General features: G+C 48.1%; 1 protein-coding gene across 1 annotated transcript in view; it reads right to left on the bottom strand.

Moving 5' to 3' along the window:
- Positions 1-22,239, bottom strand: part of LOC139379264 (CTS telomere maintenance complex component 1) — a 47,665-nt gene that overhangs the window by 4,573 nt on the left and 20,853 nt on the right. The window contains exons 12-18 of the mRNA XM_071122063.1: positions 21,028-21,117; positions 19,932-20,069; positions 15,733-15,779; positions 7,050-7,141; positions 6,578-6,937; positions 5,557-5,713; positions 3,625-3,699 (exon numbers count right to left, since the gene is read on the bottom strand). Of these exons, the coding sequence (XP_070978164.1) occupies positions 3,625-3,699; positions 5,557-5,713; positions 6,578-6,937; positions 7,050-7,141; positions 15,733-15,779; positions 19,932-20,069; positions 21,028-21,117 (959 nt within the window). The remainder of the gene's footprint in view (positions 1-3,624; positions 3,700-5,556; positions 5,714-6,577; positions 6,938-7,049; positions 7,142-15,732; positions 15,780-19,931; positions 20,070-21,027; positions 21,118-22,239) is intronic.

Genomic DNA, 22,239 nt, shown 5'->3' with positions numbered 1-22,239 from the left:
GAGGTAGAGTGAAGTAGGAGAGGAGGTAGAGTGAATGAGGAGAGGAGGTAGAGTGAATGAGGAGAGGAGGTAGAGTGAATGAGGAGGAGAGGAGGAGGTAGAGTGAATGAGGAGGAGAGGAGGATGTAGAGTGAATGAGGAGGAGAGGAGGTAGAGTGAATGAGGAGGAGAGGAGGTAGAGTGAATGAGGAGGAGAGGAGGTAGAGTGAATGAGGAGGAGAGGAGGTAGAGTGAATGAGGAGGAGAGGAGGTAGAGTGAATGAGGAGGACAGGAGGATGTAGAGTGAATGAGGAAGAGAAGAGGTAGAGTGAAGGAGGAGGAGAGGAGGAGGTAGAGTGAAGGAGGAGGAGAGGAGGAGGTAGAGTGAAGGAGGAGGAGAGGAGGTAGAGTGGATGAGGAGGAGGAGAGGAGGTAGAGTGAATGAGGAGGAGGAGAGGCGGTAGAGTGAATGAGGAGGATATGAGGAGGTAGAGTGAATGAGGAGGAGATGAGGAGGTAGAGTGAATGAGGAGGAGAGGAGGTAGAGTGAATGAGGAGGAGAGGAGGTAGAGTGAAGGAGGAGGAGAGGAGGTAGAGTGAAGGAGGAGGAGAGGAGGTAGAGTGAAGGAGGAGGAGAGGAGGTAGAGTGAATGAGGAGGAGAGGAGGTAGAGTGAATGAGGAGGAGAGGAGGTAGAGTGAATGAGGAGGAGAGGAGGTAGAGTGAATGAGTAGGACAGGAGGTAGAGTGAATGAGTAGGAGAGGAGGTAGAGTGAATGAGTAGGAGAGGAGTTAGAGTGAAGGAGGAGGAGAGGAGGTAGAGTGGATGAGGAGGAGAAGAGGAGGTAGAGTGAATGAGGAGGAGAGGAGGTAGAGTGAATGAGGAGGAGATGAGGAGGTAGAGTGAATGAGGAGGAGATGAGGAGGTAGAGTGAATGAGGAGAGGAGGTAGAGTGAATGAGGAGAGGAGGTAGAGTGAATGAGGAGGAGATGAGGAGGTAGAGTGAATGAGGAGGAGGAGAGGAGGTAGAGTGAATGAGGAGGAGAGGAGTTAGAATGAATGAGGAGAGGAGGTAGAGTGAATGAGGAGGAGAGGAGGTAGAGTGAAGGAGGAGGAGAGGAGGTAGAGTGAAGGAGGAGGAGAGGAGGTAGAGTGAAGGAGGGGGAGAGGAGGTAGAGTGAAGGAGGAGGTAGAGTGAATGAGGAGGAGATGAGGAGGTAGAGTGAATGAGGAGGAGAGGAGGTAGAGTGAAGGAGGAGGAGAGGAGGTAGAGTGAAGGAGGAGGAGAGGAGGTAGAGTGAAGGAGGAGGAGAGGAGGTAGAGTGAAGGAGGAGGAAATGAGGTAGAGTGAAGGAGGAGGAGAGGAGGTAGAGTGAAGGAGGAGGAGAGGAGGTAGAGTGAAGGAGGAGAGGAGGTAGAGTGAATGAGGAGAGGAGGTAGAGTGAATGAGGAAGAGATGAGGAGGTAGAGTGAATGAGGAGGAGATGAGGAGGTAGAGTGAATGAGGAGGAGAGGAGGGAGAGTGAATGAGGAGGAGAGGAGGTAGAGTGAATGAGGAGGAGAGGAGGTAGAGTGAATGAGGAGGAGAGGAGGTAGAGTGAATGAGGAGGACAGGAGGTAGAGTGAAGGAGGAGGAGAGGAGGAGGTAGAGTGAAGGAGGAGGAGAGGTGGTAGAGTGGATGAGGAGGAGGAGAGGAGGTAGAGTGAATGAGGAGGAGAGGAGGTAGAGTGAATGAGGAGGAGAGGAGGTAGAGTGAATGAGTAGGAGAGGAGGTAGAGTGAATGAGTAGGAGAGGAGGTAGACAGAATGAGTAGGAGAGGAGGTAGAGTGAAGGAGGAGGAGAGGAGGTAGAGTGAAGGAGGAGGACAGGAGGTAGAGTGAAGGAGGAGGAGAGGAGGAGGTAGAGTGAAGGAGGAGGAGAGGTGGTAGAGTGGATGAGGAGGAGGAGAGGAGGTAGAGTGAATGAGGAGGAGGAGAGGAGGTAGAGTGAATGAGGAGGAGATGAGGAGGTAGAGTGAATGAGGAGAGGAGGTAGAGTGAATGAGGAGGAGATGAGGAGGTAGAGTGAATGAGGAGAGGAGGTAGAGTGAATGAGGAGGAGATGAGGAGGTAGAGTGAATGAGGAGGAGATGAGGAGGTAGAGTGAATGAGGAGAGGAGGAGGTAGAGTGAAGGAGGAGGAGAGGTGGTAGAGTGGATGAGGAGGAGGAGAGGAGGTAGAGTGAATGAGGAGGAGGAGAGGAGGTAGAGTGAATGAGGAGGAGATGAGGAGGTAGAGTGAATGAGGAGAGGAGGTAGAGTGAATGAGGAGGAGAGGAGGTAGAGTGAATGAGGAGGAGAGGAGGTAGAGTGAATGAGTAGGAGAGGAGGTAGAGTGAATGAGTAGGAGAGGAGGTAGAGTGAATGAGTAGGAGAGGAGGTAGAGTGAAGGAGGAGGAGAGGAGGTAGAGTGAAGGAGGAGGAGAGGAGGTAGAGTGAAGGAGGAGGAGAGGAGGTAGAGTGAATGAGGAGGAGAGGAGGTAGAGTGAATGAAGAGGAGAGGAGGTAGAGTGAATGAGGAGGAGAGGAGGTAGAGTGAATGAGGAGGAGAGGAGGTAGAGTGAATGAGGAGGAGAGGAGGTAGAGTGAATGAGGAGGAGATGAGGAGGTAGAGTGAATGAGGAGAGGAGGTAGAGTGAATGAGGAGGAGATGAGGAGGTAGAGTGAATGAGGAGAGGAGGTAGAGTGAATGAGGAGGAGATGAGGAGGTAGAGTGAATGAGGAGGAGATGAGGAGGTAGAGTGAATGAGGAGGAGAGGAGGTAGAGTGAAGGAGGAGGAGAGGAGGTAGAGTGAAGGAGGAGGAGAGGAGGTAGAGTGAAGGAGGAGGAGAGGAGGTAGAGTGAATGAGGAGGAGAGGAGGTAGAGTGAATGAGTAGGAGAGGAGGTAGAGTGAATGAGTAGGAGAGGAGGTAGAGTGAATGAGTAGGAGAGGAGGTAGAGTGAAGGAGGAGGAGAGGAGGTAGAGTGAAGGAGGAGGAGAGGAGGTAGAGTGAAGGAGGAGGAGAGGAGGTAGAGTGAAGGAGGAGGAGAGGAGGTAGAGTGAATGAGGAGGAGAGGAGGTAGAGTGAATGAGGAGGAGAGGAGGTAGAGTGAATGAGGAGGAGAGGAGGTAGAGTGAAGGAGGAGGAGAGGAGGTAGAGTGAATGAGGAGAGGAGGTAGAGTGAATGAGGAGAGGAGGTAGAATGAATGAGGAGAGGAGGTAGAGTGAATGAGGAGGAGAGGAGGTAGAGTGAATGAGGAGGAGAGGAGGTAGAGTGAATGAGGAGGAGAGGAGGTAGAGTGAAGGAGGAGGAGAGGAGGTAGAGTGAATGAGGAGGAGAGGAGGAGGTAGAGTGGATGAGGAGAGGAGGTAGAGTGAAGGAGGAGGAGTGGAGGTAGAGTGAATGAGGAGGAGAAGAGGTAGAGTGAATGAGGAGAGGAGGTAGAGTGGATGAGGAGAGGAGGTAGAGTGGATGAGGAGGAGAAGAGGTAGAGTGGATGAGGAGGAGAGGAGGAGGTAGAGTGAATGAGGAGAGGAGGTAGAGTGAAGGAGGAGGAGAGGAGGTAGAGTGGATGAGGAGGAGAAGAGGTAGAGTGAAGGAGGAGGAGAAGAGAGGACTCACTGGGTGTCAGTCTTTCCCAGGGCCATGATGGTCAAACAGCTGACTGGGACAGAACGACAATACACCCCTCCCACCCTGCAACACACAAACACACAAAATAAGTACAGCACCTGACTACCTTTTCTGTTGAAGCTGGGCTGAAGCATATTAATACACCTTGTGAAACATTTTAATACACCTTCTGTTTTAATACACCTTCTGAAACATTTTAATACACCTCCTATTTTAATACACTTTCTATTTTAATACACCTTCTATTTTAATACACCTTCTATTTTAATACGCCTTCTATTTTAATACACCTTCTATTTTAATACACCTTCTGTTTTAATACACCTTCTGTTTTAATACACCTTCTGTTTTAATACACCTTGTGAAACATTTTAATACACCTTCTGTTTTAATACACCTTGTGAAACATTTTAATACACCTTCTGTTTTAATACACCTTCTGAAACATTATAATACACCTTCTGTTTTAATACACCTTCTGTTTTAATACACCTTCTATTTTAATACACCTTCTATTTTAATACACCTTCTGAATTGTTTTAATACACCTTCTGACTTGTTTTAATACACATTCTGAATTGTTTTAATACACCTTCTGTTTTAATACACATTCTGAATTGTTTTAATACACCTTCTGTTTTAATACACCTTCTGAATTGTTTTAATACACCTTCTATTTTAATACACCTTCTGTTTTAATAAACCTTCTGTTTTAATAAACCTTCTGAAACATTATAATACACCTTCTGTTTTAATAAACCTTCTGAAACATTATAATACACCTTCTGTTTTAATAAACCTTCTGAAACATTATAATACACCTTCTGTTTTAATAAACCTTCTGAAACATTATAATACACCTTCTGTTTTAATACACCTTCTGTTTTAATAAACCTTCTGAAACATTATAATACACCTTCTGTTTTAATAAACCTTCTGAAACATTATAATACACCTTCTGTTTTAATAAACCTTCTGAAACATTATAATACACCTTCTGTTTTAATAAACCCTCTGAAACATTATAATACACCTTCTGTTTTAATAAACCTTCTGAAACATTATAATACACCTTCTGTTTTAATACACCTTCTGTTTTAATAAACCTTCTGAAACATTATAATACACCTTCTATTTTAATACACCTTCTGAAACATTATAATACACCTTCTGTTTTAATACACCTTCTGTTTTAATACACCTTCTGTTTTAATACACCTTCTGAAACATTATAATACACCTTCTGTTTTAATACACCTTCTGTTTTAATACACCTTCTGTTTTAATACACCTTCTGTTTTAATACACCTTTCCACTGTTATATCAGTTATTGTGATACTCTATGAAAACAACATACACTAGGTGGACAAAACATTAGGACCACCTGCTCTTTCCATGACATAGACTGACCAGGTGAATCCAGGTGAAAGCTATGATCCCTTATTGATGTCACTTGTTAAATCCACTTCAGTCAGTGTAGATGAAGGGGAGGAGACGGGTTAAAGAAGGATTTTTATGTCTTGAGACAATTGAGACATGGATTGTGTATGTGCGCCATTCAGAGAGTGAATGGGTAAGAAAACATTGAAGTGCCTTTGAACAGGGTATGGTAGTAGGTGCCAGGCGCACCGGTTTATGTAAAGAACTACAACGCTGCTGGGTTTTTATTCATACTCAACAGTTTCCTGTGTTTATCAAGAATGGTCCACCACCCAAAGGACATCCAGCCAACTTGACACAACTGTGGGAAGCATTGGAGTCAACATGGGGCCAGCATCCCTGTGGAACGCTTTCAACACCTTGTAGAGTTCATGGCCTGAAGAATTGAGGCTGTTCTGAGGTGCAACTCAAGATTAGGAAGGTGTTCGCAATGTTCGGTATACTCAGTATGTCTGTGTGTGTGCGTGTTTGATGTGTTACCGTGACAGCCTGCGTTGGAAGCTGGTAAACTGGACAGTGTTTCCGGGTACCAGGCCGGGAGGGTAGGGGGTGAGGCTTAGGTCCAAATAGACCTGCAGGCTCCGCCCTCTGGGCTCCACACACACCGTCAACCTCACACTCAGTCCTGCTTCCACGTCTACACACACAGGAAAAAAACAAACACACAGGTAAAACACAAACACACAGAACAACCCTGTTCCTGGAGATACCCTCCTGGAGGTTTTAACTCCAACCCTGTTCCTGGAGAGACACCCTCCTGGAGGTTTTAACTCCAACCCTGTTCCTGAAGAGACCCTCCTGTAGGTTTTTAACTCTGTTCCTGGAGAACCACCCTCCTGGAGGTTTTAACTCCAACCCTGTTCCTGGAGAGTTACCCTCCTGGAGGTTTTAACTCCAACCCTGTTCCTGGAGAGTTACCCTCCTGGAGGTTTTAACTCCAACCCTGTTCCTGGAGAACTACCCTCCTGTAGGTTTTAACTCAAACCCTGTTCCTGTGTGTCTCGTACCGCTCTGTGTGGGAGTGTGTGGTCGTACCTCTCTGTGTAGGGGTGTGTGGTCATACCTCTCTGTGTAGGGGTGTGTGGTCGTACCTCTCTGTGTAGGGGTGTGTGGTCGTACCTCTCTGTGTAGGGTTGTGTGGTCGTACCTCTCTGTGTAGGGGTGTGTGGTCGTACCTCTCTGTGTAGGGGTGTGTCTCGTACCGCTCTGTGTAGGGGTGTGTCTCGTACCTCTCTGTGTAGGGGTGTGTGGTCGTACCTCTCTGTGTAGGGGTGTGTGGTCGTACCTCTCTGTGTAGGGGTGTGTGGTCGTACCTCTCTGTGTATAGGTGTGTGTCTCGTACCGCTCTGTGTAGGGGTGTGTCTCGTACCTCTGTGCAGGGGTGTGTCTCGTACCTCTCTGTGCAGGGTGTGTCTCGTACCTCTCTGTGTAGGGGTGTGTCTCGTACCTCTCTGTGTAGGGGTGTGTCTCGTACCTCTCTGTGTAGGGGTGTGTCTCGTACCTCTCTGTGCAGGAGTGTGTGTGGTCGTACCTCTCTGTGCAGGAGTGTGTGTGGTCATTCCTCTCTGTGCAGGAGTGTGTGTGGTCGTTCCTCTCTGTGCAGGAGTGTGTGTGGTCGTTCCTCTCTGTGCAGGAGTGTGTGTGGTCGGTCCTCTCTGTGCAGGAGTGTGTGTGGTCGGTCCTCTCTGTGCAGGAGTGTGTGTGGTCGTTCCTCTCTGTGCAGGAGTGTGTGTGGTCGGTCCTCTCTGTGCAGGAGTGTGTGTGGTCGTTCCTCTCTGTGTAGGGGTGTGTGTGGTCGTTCCTCTCTGTGCAGGAGTGTGTGTGGTCGTTCCTCTCTGTGTAGGGGTGTGTGTGGTCGTTCCTCTCTGTGTAGGGGTGTGTCTCGTACCTCTCTGTGCAGGGGTGTGTCCCGTACCTCTCTGTGCAGGAGTGTGTGTGTCTCGTACCTCTCTGTGCAGGGGTGTGTCCCGTACCTCTCTGTGCAGGAGTGTGTGTGGTCGTTCCTCTCTGTAGGGTGATCCTCTGAGATATGACTCCATGGAACGACACCAGATCCACCCCACTGCTACAACACAGAGAGAGGTGATGATGGTACCAGAGCCTACCTGGTCTGCCCGACCGCTTAGTCAGGTAACTAGTCTTCCCCAAGCTCTACCAAACTTACTGCCTGGTACTCAGCGCTCTATTGTCCCTCTAATCACTCTGACATTAATACAAATGTTTTTCGAAAATCGAATTAAAACACTTCATGAGCTCAGTGTCACGGCATCACTACAGCCTGGGGTTCCATCCCATCACTACAGCCTGGGGTTCCATCCCACCACTACAGCCTGGGGTTCGAACCCATCACTACAGTCTGGGGTTCCATCCCACCACTACACCCTGGGGTTCCATCCCATCACTACAGCCTGGGGTTCCATCCCATCACTACAGCCTGGGGTTCCATCCCACCACTACACCCTGGGGTTCGAACCCATCACTACAGCCTGGGGTTCCATCCCATCACTACAGCCTGGGGTTCCATCCCATCACTACAGCCTGGGGTTCCATCCCATCACTACAGCCTGGGGTTCCATCCCATCACTACAGCCTGGGGTTCCATCCCATCACTACAGCCTGGGGTTCCATCCCACCACTACAGCCTGGGGTTCCAACCCATCACTACAGTCTGGGGTTCCATCCCACCACTACACCCTGGGGTTCCATCCCATCATTACAGCCTGGTGTTCCATCCCATCACTACAGCCTGGGGTTCCATCCCATCACTACAGCCTGGGGTTCCATCCCATCACTACAGCCTGGGGTTCCATCCCATCACTACAGCCTGGGGTTCCATCCCATCACTACAGCCTGGGGTTCCATCCCATCACTACAGCCTGGGGTTCCATCCCATCACTACAGCCTGGGGTTCCATCCCACCACTACACCCTGGGGTTCGAACAATCAATACAGCCTGGGGTTCCATCCCATCACTACAGCCTGGGGTTCCATCCCATCACTACAGCCTGGGGTTCCATCCCACCACTACAGCCTGGGGTTCGAACCCATCACTACAGTCTGGGGTTCCATCCCATCACTACAGCCTGGGGTTCCATCCCATCACTACAGCCTGGGGTTCCATCCCATCACTACAGCCTGGGGTTCCATCCCATCACTACAGCCTGGGGTTCCATCCCATCACTACAGCCTGGGGTTCCATCCCACCACTACAGCCTGGGGTTCGAACTCATCACTACAGTCTGGGGTTCCATCCCACCACTACACCCTGGGGTTCCATCCCATCACTACAGCCTGGGGTTCCATCCCATCACTACAGCCTGGGGTTCCATCCCATCACTACAGCCTGGGGTTCCATCCCATCACTACAGCCTGGGGGTCCATCCCATCACTACAGCCTGGTGTTCCATCCCATCACTACAGCCTGGGATTCCATCCCATCACTACAGCCTGGGGTTCCATCCCATCACTACACCCTGGGGTTCCATCCCATCACTACAGCCTGGGGTTCCATCCCATCACTACAGCCTGGGGTTCCATCCCACCACTACACCCTGGGGTTCGAACCCATCACTACAGCCTGGGGTTCCATCCCATCACTACAGCCTGGGGTTCCATCCCATCACTACAGCCTGGGGTTCCATCCCACCACTACAGCCTGGGGTTCGAACCCATCACTACAGTCTGGGGTTCCATCCCACCACTACACCCTGGGGTTCCATCCCATCACTACAGCCTGGGGTTCCATCCCATCACTACAGCCTGGGGTTCCATCCCATCACTACAGCCTGGGGGTCCATCCCATCACTACAGCCTGGTGTTCCATCCCATCACTACAGCCTGGGATTCCATCCCATCACTACAGCCTGGGGTTCCATCCCATCACTACACCCTGGGGTTCCATCCCATCACTACAGCCTGGGGTTCCATCCCATCACTACAGCCTGGGGTTCCATCCCACCACTACACCCTGGGGTTCGAACCCATCACTACAGCCTGGGGTTCCATCCCATCACTACAGCCTGGGGTTCCATCCCATCACTACAGCCTGGGGTTCCATCCCACCACTACAGCCTGGGGTTCGAACCCATCACTACAGTCTGGGGTTCCATCCCACCACTACACCCTGGGGTTCCATCCCATCACTACAGCCTGGGGTTCCATCCCATCACTACAGCCTGGGGTTCCATCCCATCACTACAGCCTGGGGTTCCATCCCATCACTACAGCCTGGGGTTCCATCCCATCACTACAGCCTGGGGTTCCATCCCATCACTACAGCCTGGGGTTCCATCCCATCACTACAGCCTGGGGTTCCATCCCACCACTACAGCCTGGGGTTCGAACCCATCACTACAGTCTGGGGTTCCATCCCACCACTACACCCTGGGGTTCCATCCCATCACTACAGCCTGGGGTTCCATCCCATCACTACAGCCTGGGGTTCCATCCCATCACTACAGCCTGGGGTTCCATCCCATCACTACAGCCTGGGGTTCCATCCCATCACTACAGCCTGGGGTTCCATCCCATCACTACAGCCTGGGGTTCCATCCCATCACTACAGCCTGGGGTTCCATCCCACCACTACAGCCTGGGGTTCCATCCCATCACTACAGCCTGGGGTTCCATCCCATCACTACAGCCTGGGGTTCCATCCCATCACTACAGCCTGGGGTTCCATCCCATCACTACAGCCTGGGGTTCCATCCCATCACTACAGCCTGGGGTTCCATCCCATCACTACAGCCTGGGGTTCCATCCCATCACTACAGCCTGGGGTTCCATCCCATCACTACAGCCTGGGGTTCCATCCCATCACTACAGCCTGGGGTTCCATCCCATCACTACAGCCTGGGGTTCCATCCCATCACTACAGCCTGGGGTTCCATCCCATCACTACAGCCTGGGGTTCTATCCCATCACTACACCCTGGGGTTCCATCCCATCACTACAGCCTGGGGTTCCATCCCATCACTACAGCCTGGGGTTCCATCCCATCACTACACCCTGGGGTTCCATCCCACCACAACAGCCTGGGGTTCCATCCCACCACTACACCCTGGGGTTCCATCCCATCACTACAGCCTGGGGTTCCATCCCATCACTACAGCCTGGGGTTCCATCCCATCACTACAGCCTGGGGTTCTATCCCATCACTACACCCTGGGGTTCCATCCCATCACTACAGCCTGGGGTTCCATCCCATCACTACAGCCTGGGGTTCCATCCCATCACTACAGCCTGGGGTTCCATCCCACCACTACAGCCTGGGGTTCCATCCCATCACTACAGCCTGGGGTTCCATCCCACCACTACAGCCTGGGGTTCCATCCCATCACTACACCCTGGGGTTCCATCCCACCACAACAGCCTGGGGTTCCATCCCATCACTGCACCCTGGGGTTCCATCCCATCACTACACCCTGGGGTTCCATCCCATCACAACAGGCCCAGCGTCGTCCGGGTTCGGGGGGCTTTACTTGGCTCCTCACGCTGGAGCGACTCCTTGTGACAGGCCAGGCGCCTGCAGGCTGATTTGGGTTGTCAGTTGAACAGTGTTTCCTCCAACACATTGATACAGCTTCCAGGTTAAGCGAGCGGGTGTAAAGAAGCGCGGCGTGACGGGTCATGTTTCAGAGGATGGGAAGTTGCAGCGATGAGACAAGATTATAATTGGATCACAATCGGGTATCACGGGGAGAAAAAGGGGGTAAAAAAATATTTAAAAAATATCTATATAATCTTTACATCTATTTTTTTTAATGCTTCTATTGATGAAGGTTGTCTGTTGTCTGGGTGATGAAGGTTGTCTGGGTGATGAAGGTTGTCTGTTGTCTGGGTGATGAAGGTTGTCTGGGTGATGAAGGTTGTCTGTTGTCTGGGTGATGAAGGTTGTCTGTTGTCTGGGTGATGAAGGTTGTGTGTTGTCTGAGTGATGAAGGTTGTGTGTTGTCTGGGTGATGAAGTTGTCTGTGGCTCTGGGTGATGAAGGTTGTCTGTTGTCTGAGAGATGAAGGTTGTATGTTGTCTGGGTGATGAAGGATGTCTGTTGTCTGGGTGATGAAGGTTGTCTGGGTCATGAAGGTTGTCTGTGGCTCTGGGTGATGAAGGTTGTCTGTGGCTCTGGGTATTGAAGGTTGCTTGTGGCTCTGGGTGATTTCTTGATCTATAATTTTTTCCCATTCATCCAGAGTTCCCAACCCTGATGGTGCCGAAGGAGATGGTCGCCTCACTTCGAGTCCTTACGAAACTATGCAGTATTTTGTTTTTTTAATGTATTATTTCTCACATTGTTACCCTAGGAAATCTTAAGTCTTATTACATACAGCCGGGAGGAACTATTGGATATAAGAGCAAAGTCAACTTACCAACATTACGACCAGGAATACAACTTTCCCGAAGCAAATCCTCTGTTTGGACCACCACTCAGGACAATGGATCTAATTCCAGTAGTCGACCCAAAACAATGGCACATCAGAAAGGGCAGACGAAGTCGGCCAGCTGGTCATGCTCCGTAGACGTGCACATCGCCCACCGCTCCCGAGTATACTACTAGCCCATGTCCAGTCTCTCGACAACACGGCAAACAAAATTCGAGCAAGGGTTGTCTTCCAGAGAGACATCAGAGATTGTAACAGTCTCTGTTTCATGGAAACATGGCTCTCTCGGGATATGTTGTCGGAATCGTGCATCATGCTGACAGAAACATGCATCGTTCCCGACAGAAACAAACACCTCTCTGGGAAGAAGGGCGGGGGTGTATGCTTCATGATTAACAACTCATGGTGTAATCACAACAACATACAGGAACTCAAGTCATTCTGCTCACCCAACCTAAAATTCCTTACACTCAATTGCCGGCCATTTCACCTACCAAGAGAATTCCCGTCAATTAGTCACAGCTGTGTACATTCCCACTCAAGCAGAGACCAAGACGGCTCTCAAGGAACGTCATTGGACTATGTAAACTGGAAACCACATATCCTGAGGCTGCATTTATTGTAGCTGGGGATTTTAACAAAGCAAATTTGAGAACAAGGCTCCCTAAATTCTATTAGCATAATGACAGTAGTACTAAAACACTGGATCACTGCTCCTCTAACTTCCGTAATGCATTCAAGACCCTCCCTCGCCCTCCCTTCGGCAAATCCGACCGCGACTCCATCTTGCTCCTACCGTCCTATAGGCAGAAACTCGAACAGGATGTACCAGTGACAAGAACCATTCAACGCTGGTCCAACCAATCGGAAGCCACGCTTCAAGATTGATCACGCGGACAGGAATATGTTCCCGTCAGCCTCAGAGAACAACATTGACCTATACTCGGTGAGTGTGTTTATAAAGAAGAGCATAGGAGATGTTGTACCCACTGTGACTATTAAAACCTACCCTAACCAGAAACCGTGGATGGATGGCAGCATTCGCACAAAACTGAAAGCACGATCCACCGCATTTAACCACGGAACGAGGTCTGGGAATATGGCTGAATATAAACAGTGTAGTTATTCCCTCCGCAAGGCAATCGAACAAGAGAAATGCCGGTACAGGGACAAGGTGGAGTCGCAATTCAACGGCTCAGACACGAGACGTATGTGGCAGGGTCTACAGGAAATCACGGACTATAAAAACAGCCACGTCAAATCACGTCAATCCATATCCCAGTCTGTTGTCCCCACATGCTTCAAGATGGCTGCCATTGTTCCTGTACCCAAGAAGGCAAAGGTAACTGAACTAAATGACTATCGCCTCGTAGCACTCACTTCTGTCATCATGAAGTGCTTTGAGAGACTAGTTAAGGATCATATCACCTCCACCTTACCTGACCCGCCCCAACAGGTTCACAGATGACGCAATCGCCATCACACTGCCCTATCCCATCTGGACAAGAGGAATACCTATGTAAGAATGCTGTCAATTAACTACATCTCAGCATTCAACACCATAGTACCCTCCAAACTCGACATTAAACTGGAGGCCTTGGGACTCAACCCCGCCCTGTGTAGTTGGGTCCTGGACTTCCTGACGGGCCACCCCCAGGTGGTGAAGGTAGGAAACAACATCTCCATTTTGCTGACCCTCAACACTGGGGCCCCACAAGGGTGCGTGCTCAGCCCCCTCCTGTTCACCCATGACTGCGTGGCCATGCACTCCTCCGACTCAATCATCAAGTTTGCAGACGACACAACAGTAGTGGGCTTGAGTACCAACAACGACGAGACGGCCTACAGGGAGGAGGTGAGGGCCGCTCTGTTCTACTGTTCACTCGTCGTCCAATCAAAATGCAGTTCAGAACATTAGTGTGAATATAGAAGTTTGTTATCGTGTGTAGTGGAAAGCGAGAGTGTGGTGTCAGGAAAACAACCTCTCACTCAGCGTCAACAAAACAAAGGAGATGATCGTGGACTTCAGGAAACAGCAGAGGGAGCAACCAAATCGACAGGACAGTTGTGGAGAAGGTGGAAAGTGAAGTTCCTCGGCGTACACATCACGGACAAACTGAATTGGTCCACCCACACAGACAGCGTGGTGAAGAAGGGGCAACAGCGCCTCTTCAACCTCAGGAGGATGAAGAAATTTGGCTTGTCACCTAAAACCCTCACAAACTTTTACAGATGCACTATCAAGAGCATCCTGTCGGGCTGTATCACCGCCTGGTACGGCAACTGCACCACCCTCAAACACAAGGCTCTCCAGAGGGTGGTACGGTCTGCACAACGCATCACCGGGGGCAAACTACCTGCCCTCCAGGACACCTACAAAAAACACCCGAGCCACTGCCTGTTCACCCCACTATCATCCAGAAGGTGAGGTCAGTACAGGTGCATCAAAGTTGGGACCGAGAGACTGAAAAACAGCTTCTATCTCAAGGCCATCAGACTGTTAAACAGCCATCACTAACATTGAGAGGCTGCTGCCAACATAGTCTCTCATAGCCTCTCAATGTTAGTGATGGCTGTTTCCACCTCATCACTGGCCACTTTAATAAATGGATCACTAGCCACATTAAACAATGCCACTTTAATACTGTTTACACATCTTACATTACTCATATCACATGTATATACTGTATTTTATACCATCTACTGCACCTTGCCTATGCCGCTCGGCCATCGCTCATCTATATACTTATATGTACATATTCTCATTTAGCCCTTCAGATTTGTGTGTATTGGGTAGTTGTTGGGAATTGTTAGATATTACTGCACTGTTGGAACTAGAAGCACAAGCATTTCGCTAAACTCACAATAACATCTGCTAACCATGTGTAGCCAATAACATCTGCTAACCATGTAACCAATAACATCTGCTAACCATGCGTAACCAATAACATCTGCTAACCATGCGTAACCAATAACATCTGCTAACCATGTGTAGCCAATAACATCTGCTAACCATGTGTAACCAATAACATCTGCTAACCATGTGTAACCAATAACATCTGTTAACCATGTGTAGCCAATAACATATGCTAACCATGTGTAGCCAATACCATCTGCTAACCATGTGTAACCAATAACATCTGCTAACCATGTGTAGCCAATAACATCTGCTAACCATGTGTAACCAATAACATCTGCTAACCATGTGTAACCAATAGCATCTGCTAACCATGTGTAACCAATAACATCTGCTAACCATGTGTAACCAATAACATCTGCTAACCATGTGTAGCCAATACCATCTGCTAACCATGTGTAGCCAATAACATCTGCTAACCATGTGTAGCCAATACCATCTGCTAACCATGTGTAGCCAATACCATCTGCTAACCATGTGTAGCCAATACCATCTGCTAACCATGTGTAGCCAATAGCATCTGCTAACCATGTGTAGCCAATAACATCTGCTAACCATGTGTAGCCAATAACATCTGCTAACCATGTGTAGCCAATAACATCAGCTAACCATGTGTAGCCAATAACATCTGCTAACCATGTGACCAATAACATCTGCTAACCATGTGTAGCCAATGACATCTGCTAACCATGTGTATGTGACCAATAACATCTGCTAACCATGTGTAGCCAATACCATCTGCTAACCATGTAGCCAATAACATCAGCTAACCATGTAACCAATAACATCTCCTAACCATGTGTAACCAATAACATCTGCTAACCATGTGTAGCCAATACCATCTGCTAACCATGTGTAGCCAATACCATCTGCTAATCATGTGTAGCCAATAACATCTGCTAACCATGTGTAGCCAATACCATCTGCTAACCATGTGTAGCCAATACCATCTGCTAACCATGTGTAGCCAATACCATCTGCTAACCATGTGTAGCCAATACCATCTGCTAATCATGTGTAGCCAATAACATCTGCTAACCATGTGTAGCCAATACCATCTGCTAACCATGTGTAGCCAATACCATCTGCTAACCATGTGTAGCCAATACCATCTGCTAACCATGTGTAGCCAATACCATCTGCTAACCATGTGTAGCCAATAACATCTGCTAACCATGTGTAGCCAATAACATCTGCTAACCATGTGTATGTGACCAATAACATCTGCTAACCATGTGTAGCCAATACCATCTGCTAACCATGTAGCCAATAACATCAGCTAACCATGTAACCAATAACATCTGCTAACCATGTGTAGCCAATAACATTTGATTTGAATGTGTAGATTTGTTTTCTTACCTGCAGTCCAGGACCTCAGCCACAGACATGACCTTCTGAGAAACAATCTGGAGGAGAGAGGTCAGGGGTTAGAGATCAGGGTTTAACTGGAGGAGAGAGGTCAGGGGTTAGAGGTCAGAGTTTAACTGGAGGAGAGAGAGGTCAGGGTTTAGAGGTCCGAGTTTAGAGGTCAGGGTTTAACTGGAGGAGAGAGAGGTCAGGGTTTAGAGGTCAGGGGTTAACTGGAGGAGAGAGGTCAGGGGTTAGAGGTCAGGGGTTAACTGGAGGAGAGAGAGGTCAGGGTTTAACTGGAGGAGAGAGAGGTCAGGGGTTAACTGGAGGAGAGAGAGGTCAGGGTTTAGAGGTCAGGGGTTAACTGGAGGAGAGAGGTCAGGGTTTAGAGGTCAGGGGTTAACTGGAGGACAGAGGTCAGGGTTTAGAGGTCAGGGGTTAACTGGAGGAGAGAGAGGTCAGGGTGTAGAGGTCAGAGTTTAACTGGAGGAGAGAGAGGTCAGGGTTTAGAGGTCAGAGTTTAACTGGAGGAGAGAGAGGTCAGGGTGTAGAGGTCAGGTATTACAGTTAGTTATAACTTCAAGGCTGGGGTGTGTTCATTGAACGTTTTTCCTACGTTGCGTGACGGTTTGCACTGAAGAACACGTTTCCCCAAAATGGTGCACAACATTCTTCAACAGACCAAGAGGTACAATCATGTTTGGTGGGTGTGGCCTGGGTGTGTGGGGTGTGGCCTGATCAGGCACAGACAGGGTTCTACTAGTTTGGTAACTACTGGTAACATGTATAAAGTATTTCAGATAGGACTAGTCTGGGTAACTACTGGCTACAGTATTTCAGACAGGACTAGTTTGGAGGCTACAAGTATTTCAGACAGGACTAGTTTGGTGGCTACAGTATTTCAGACAGGACTAGTTTGGTAACTACATGTCTATAGTATTCCAGACAGGACTAGTTTGGTGGCTATAAGTATTTCAGCAAGGACTAGTTTGGTGGCTATAAGTATTTCAGCAAGGACTAGTTTGGTGGCTACAAGTATTTCAGACAGGACTAGTTTGGTGGCTACAGTATTTCAGACAGGACTAGTTTGGTGGCTACAAGTATTTCAGACAGGACTAGTTTGGTGGCTACAAGTATTTCAGACAGGACTAGTTTGGTGGCTAAAAGTATTTCAGATAGGACTAGGTTGGTGGCTAAGGTATTTCAGACAGGACTAGTTTGGTGGCTACAGTATTTCAGACAGGACTAGTTTGGTGGCTACAAGTATTTCAGACAGGACTAGTTTGGTGGCTACAAGTATTTCAGACAGGACTAGTTTGGTGGCTAAAAGTATTTCAGATAGGACTAGTTTGGTGGCTACAGTATTTCAGACAGGACTAGTTTGGCTAACCACATGTCTACAGTATTTCAGACAGGACTAGCCAGGGCAACTACATGTCTACAGTATTTCAGACAGGACTAGTTTGGTGGCTACAAGTACTTCAGAAAGGACTAGTTTGGTGGCTACAAGTATTTCAGATAGGACTCGTTTGCTGGCTACAAGTATTTCAGACAGGACTAGTTTGGCTAACTACATGTCTACAGTATTTCAGACAGGACTAGTCTGGGTAACGACATGTCTACAGTATTTCAGACAGGACTAGTCTGGGTAACGACATGTCTACAGTATTTCAGACAGGACTAGTTTGGTAACGGCATGTCTACAGTATTTCAGACAGGACTGGTTTGGTGGCTACATGTCTACAGTATTTCAGACAGGATTACTCTGGGTAACTACATGTCTACAGTATTTCAGACGGGATTAGTCTGGGTAACTACATGTCTACAGTATTTCAGATAGGACTAGTTTGGTAACTACATGTCTACAGTATTTCAGATAGGACTAGTTTGGTAACTACATGTCTACAGTATTTCATACAGGACTAGTTTGGTAACTACATGTCTACAGTATTTCAGGCAGGACTAGTCTGGGTAACTACATGTCTACAGTATTTCAGACAGGACTAGTCTGGGTAACTACATGTCTACAGTATTTCAGACAGGACTAGTTTGGTGGCTAAAGTATTTCAGACAGGACTAGTTTGGTAACTACATGTCTACAGTATTTCAGACAGGACTAGTTTGATGGCTAAAGTAATTCAGACAGGACTAGTTTGGTAACTACATGTCTACAGTATTTCAGATAGGACTAGTCTGGGTAACTACATGTCTACAGTATTTCAGACAGGACTAGTCTGGGTAACTACATGTCTACAGTATTTCAGACAGGACTAGTTTGGTGGCTAAAGTATTTCAGACAGGACTAGTTTGGTAACTACATGTCTACAGTATTTCAGACAGGACTAGTTTGGTGGCTAAAGTATTTCAGACAGGACTAGTTTGGTAACTACATGTCTACAGTATTTCAGACAGGACTAGTCTGGGTAACTACATGTCTACAGTATTTCAGACAGGACTAGTCTGGGTAACTACATGTCTACAGTATTTCAGACAGGACTAGTCTGGGTAACTACATGTCTACAGCATTTCAGACAGGACTAGTTTGGTAACTACATGTCTACAGTATTTCAGACAGGACTAGTCTGGGTAACTACATGTCTACAGTATTTCAGACAGGACTAGTTTGGTGGCTACATGTCTACAGTATTTCAGACAGGACTAGTCTGGGTAACTACATGTCTACAGTATTTCAGACAGGACTAGTCTGGGTAACTACATGTCTACAGTATTTCAGACAGGACTAGTCTGGGTAACTACATGTCTACAGTATTTCAGACAGGACTAGTCTGGGTAACTACATGTCTACAGTATTTCAGACAGGACTAGTCTGGGTAACTACATGTCTACAGTATTTCAGACAGGACTAGTTTGGTGGCTACAGTATTTCAGACAGGACTAGTCTGGGTAACTACATGTCTACATTATTTCAGACAGGACTAGTCTGGGTAACTACATGTCTACAGTATTTCAGACAGGACTAGTTTGGGTAACTACATGTCTACAGTATTTCAGACAGGACTAGTTTGGTAACTACATGTCTACAGTATTTCAGATAGGACTAGTCTGGGTAACTACATGTCTACAGTGTTTCAGACAGGACTCGTTTGGGTAACTACATGTCTACAGTATTTCAGAGGACTAGTCTGGGTAACTACATGTCTACAGTATTTCAGACAGGACTAGTTTGGTAACTACATGTCTACAGTATTTCAGACAGGACTAGTCTGGGTAACTACATGTCTACAGTATTTCATACAGGACTAGTTTGGTAACTACATGTCTACAGTATTTCAGACAGGACTAGTTTGTGTAACTACATGTCTACAGTATTTCAGACAGGACTAGTCTGGGTAACTACATGTCTACAGTATTTCAGACAGGACTAGTTTGGTGGTTATATGTCTACAGTATTTCAGACAGGACTAGTTTGGTAACTACATGTCTACAGTATTTCATACAGGACTAGTTTGTGTAACTACATGTCTACAGTATTTCAGACAGGACTAGTCTGGGTAACTACATGTCTACAGTATTTCAGACAGGACTAGTTTGGTGGTTATATGTCTACAGTATTTCAGACAGGACTAGTTTGTGTAACTACATGTCTACAGTATTTCAGACAGGACTAGTCTGGGTAACTACATGTCTACAGTATTTCAGACAGGACTAGTTTGGTGGTTATATGTCTACAGTATTTCAGACAGGACTAGTCTGGGTAACTACATGTCTACAGTATTTCAGACAGGACAAGTTTGGTGGTTATATGTCTACAGTATTTCAGACAGGACTAGTTTGGTAACTACATGTCTACAGTATTTCAGACAGGACTAGTTTGGTGGTTATATGTTCGGTGGTTATATGTTTGGTGGTTATATGTCTACAGTATTTCAGACAGGACTAGTTTGGTAACTACATGTCTACAGTATTTCAGACAGGACTAGTCTGGGTAACTCCATGTCTACAGTATTTCAGACAGGACTAGTTTGGTGGTTATATGTTTGGTGGTTATATGTTTGGTGGTTATATTTCAGAAAGGACTCATCAGAATAGGTTGCTTTCCTCTCTTGGAATAATAGCTCAACCAGTCTGCAACCATGGTTGGGGGGAGCACAAAAGGTCTGTGCATGGCCCTGGCCCTGATCAATATGTTTGTGACCATAAGGAATCACAAAACACCGCTGAGTCCTGCTGGATGCAGCCTGGCTCACCTGGGAGTAGGGCGTGGTCAGGAGTGGGTGGGTCAGGGTGTGGATCCTCCAATCAGAGCGCACAAGGAGGGAGGGGTTCGTATGGAGCACTACACCACTCCTCCCAGCAACACGACAGCCAATCAGAACACTGGGATCCTGAGTGACAGGAACACAGGCCAATCAGGCAGTAAAACACTCCACGTAACAAAAAGCTTTACTAGATCAAAAGAAAACAACCCAAGTCTTCTAGTTTATTAATTCGGCCATTTTGAAATTACCACACATAAAACTGGAAAAAGCCATACATACACATGAGGTAAATAATGGAGGATAACACACAACAAAGTCTGGGACTTATTTCCATTGTAGTCCTCTTGAGACAAGATGGCTGGACAAGATCCAACACAGTATGACAGAGAAGTCAAAAATCTTGTGTAGAAGAGAGAGGGATGGAGGGAGACATGGCGAGAGGGATTAGGGAGGGAGACAGAGCGAGAGGGATGAGGGAGGGAGACAGAGCGAGGGGGGTGGGTGGAGGGAGACAGAGTGAGGGGGGTGGAGGGAGGGAGGCAGAGCGAGGGGGGTGGAGGGAGGGAGGCAGAGCGAGGGGGGTGGATTGAGGGAGACAGAGCGAGGGGGGTGGGTGGAGGGAGACAGAGCGAGGGGGGGAGGGAGACAGAGCGAGGGGGGTGGAGGGAGGGAGACAGAGCGAGGGGGGTGGAGGGGGGGAGGCAGAGCGAGGGGGGTGGATTGAGGGAGACAGAGCGAGGGGGGTGGAGGGAGGGAGACAGAGCGAGGGGGGTGGAGGGAGGGAGGCAGAGCGAGGGGGGTGGATTGAGGGAGACAGAGCGAGGGGGGTGGAGGGAGGGAGACAGAGCGAGGGGGGTGGAGGGAGACAGAGCGAGGGGGATGGAGGGAGGGAGACAGAGCGAGGGGGGTGGAGGGAGGGAGACAGAGCGATGGAGGGAGACAGAGCAACGGAGGGATGGAGAGAGAAGGATGGAGGGAGACAGAGAGAGAGGGATGGAGGGAGACAGAGAGAGGGATGGAGAGAGACAGAGAGAGAAGGATGGAGGGAGACAGAGAGAGAGGGATGGAGGGAGGGATAGAGTACCTGGGTGTTAGGAGCGATGAGTCTGTAGAAAGATCCAGCCTGGATCAGAGGAAACCAGCGTACTGATGACCTCACAAACAACAGCTCTACCTGAGTAAGGGAGACAGAAACAGAGCGAGAGGGAGACAGACACCAGAGGGAGACAGACACCAGAGGGAGACAGACACCAGAGGGCGAGGGAGACAGGAACAGAGCGAAAGGGAGAAAGACACAAGAGGGAGACAGAGTGAGAGGGAGAGAGGGAGACAGAGCGAGAGGGAGAGAGGGAGACAGAGCGAGAGAGAGGTCATGATCAGCTGAGCTCCTGCATTTTTCAGCATGTTCATAAAAAAATAATAGATTTAGAGTTAGATAAACTTGGATGTTTTTGTCAGGAACATATACAGGATACTACCCTCTACAACATAACCTTCACTATGTCACCAGGACATATACAGGATACTACCCTCTACAACACTATGTCACCAGGACATATACAGGATGCTACCCTCTACAACATAACCTTCACCATGTCACCAGGACATATACAAGATACTACCCTCCACAACACTATGTCACCAGGACATATACAGGATACTACCCTCTACAACACTATGTCACCAGGACATATACAGGATACTACCCTCTACAACACTATGTCACCAGGACATATACAGGATACTACCCTCCACAACATAATCTTCACCCCAAATTAAAACTCAAAACCTGATTTTGGACAGAATCAACTGGAAGGGTGATTAGGGTTAAGACAAGAGGCTTAAAACGACCAAATATTATTATTCTAAACATATACAGCAAATGCTCTGGAAAACAGAAACCTGAAAACACCATCCAACCTGGAACTGAAAACACCATCCAACCTGGAACTGAAAACACCATCCAACCTGGAACTGAAAACACCATCCAACCTGGAACTGAAATCACCATCCAACCTGGAACTGAAAACACCATCCAACCTGGAACTGAAATCACCATCTAACCTGGAACTGAAAACACCATCCAACCTGGAACTGAAAACACCATCCAACCTGGAACTGAAATCACCATCCAACCTGGAACTGAAAACACCATCCAACCTGGAACTGAAATCACCACCCAGCCTGGAACTGAGTCAGTAATGTTTAGTCTGGAACTGAAAACACCACCCAGCCTGGAACTGAGTCAGTAATGTTTAGTCTGAAACTATATTTAAATTTCCAAAAGCCAAGAAGA

This window comes from Oncorhynchus clarkii, chromosome 21, assembly GCF_045791955.1.
Source record: "Oncorhynchus clarkii lewisi isolate Uvic-CL-2024 chromosome 21, UVic_Ocla_1.0, whole genome shotgun sequence".
Lineage (NCBI taxonomy): Eukaryota > Metazoa > Chordata > Actinopteri > Salmoniformes > Salmonidae > Oncorhynchus > Oncorhynchus clarkii.
Note: the sequence above shows the minus strand (reverse complement) of the source record. Positions and strands in the feature narration are given on the sequence as shown.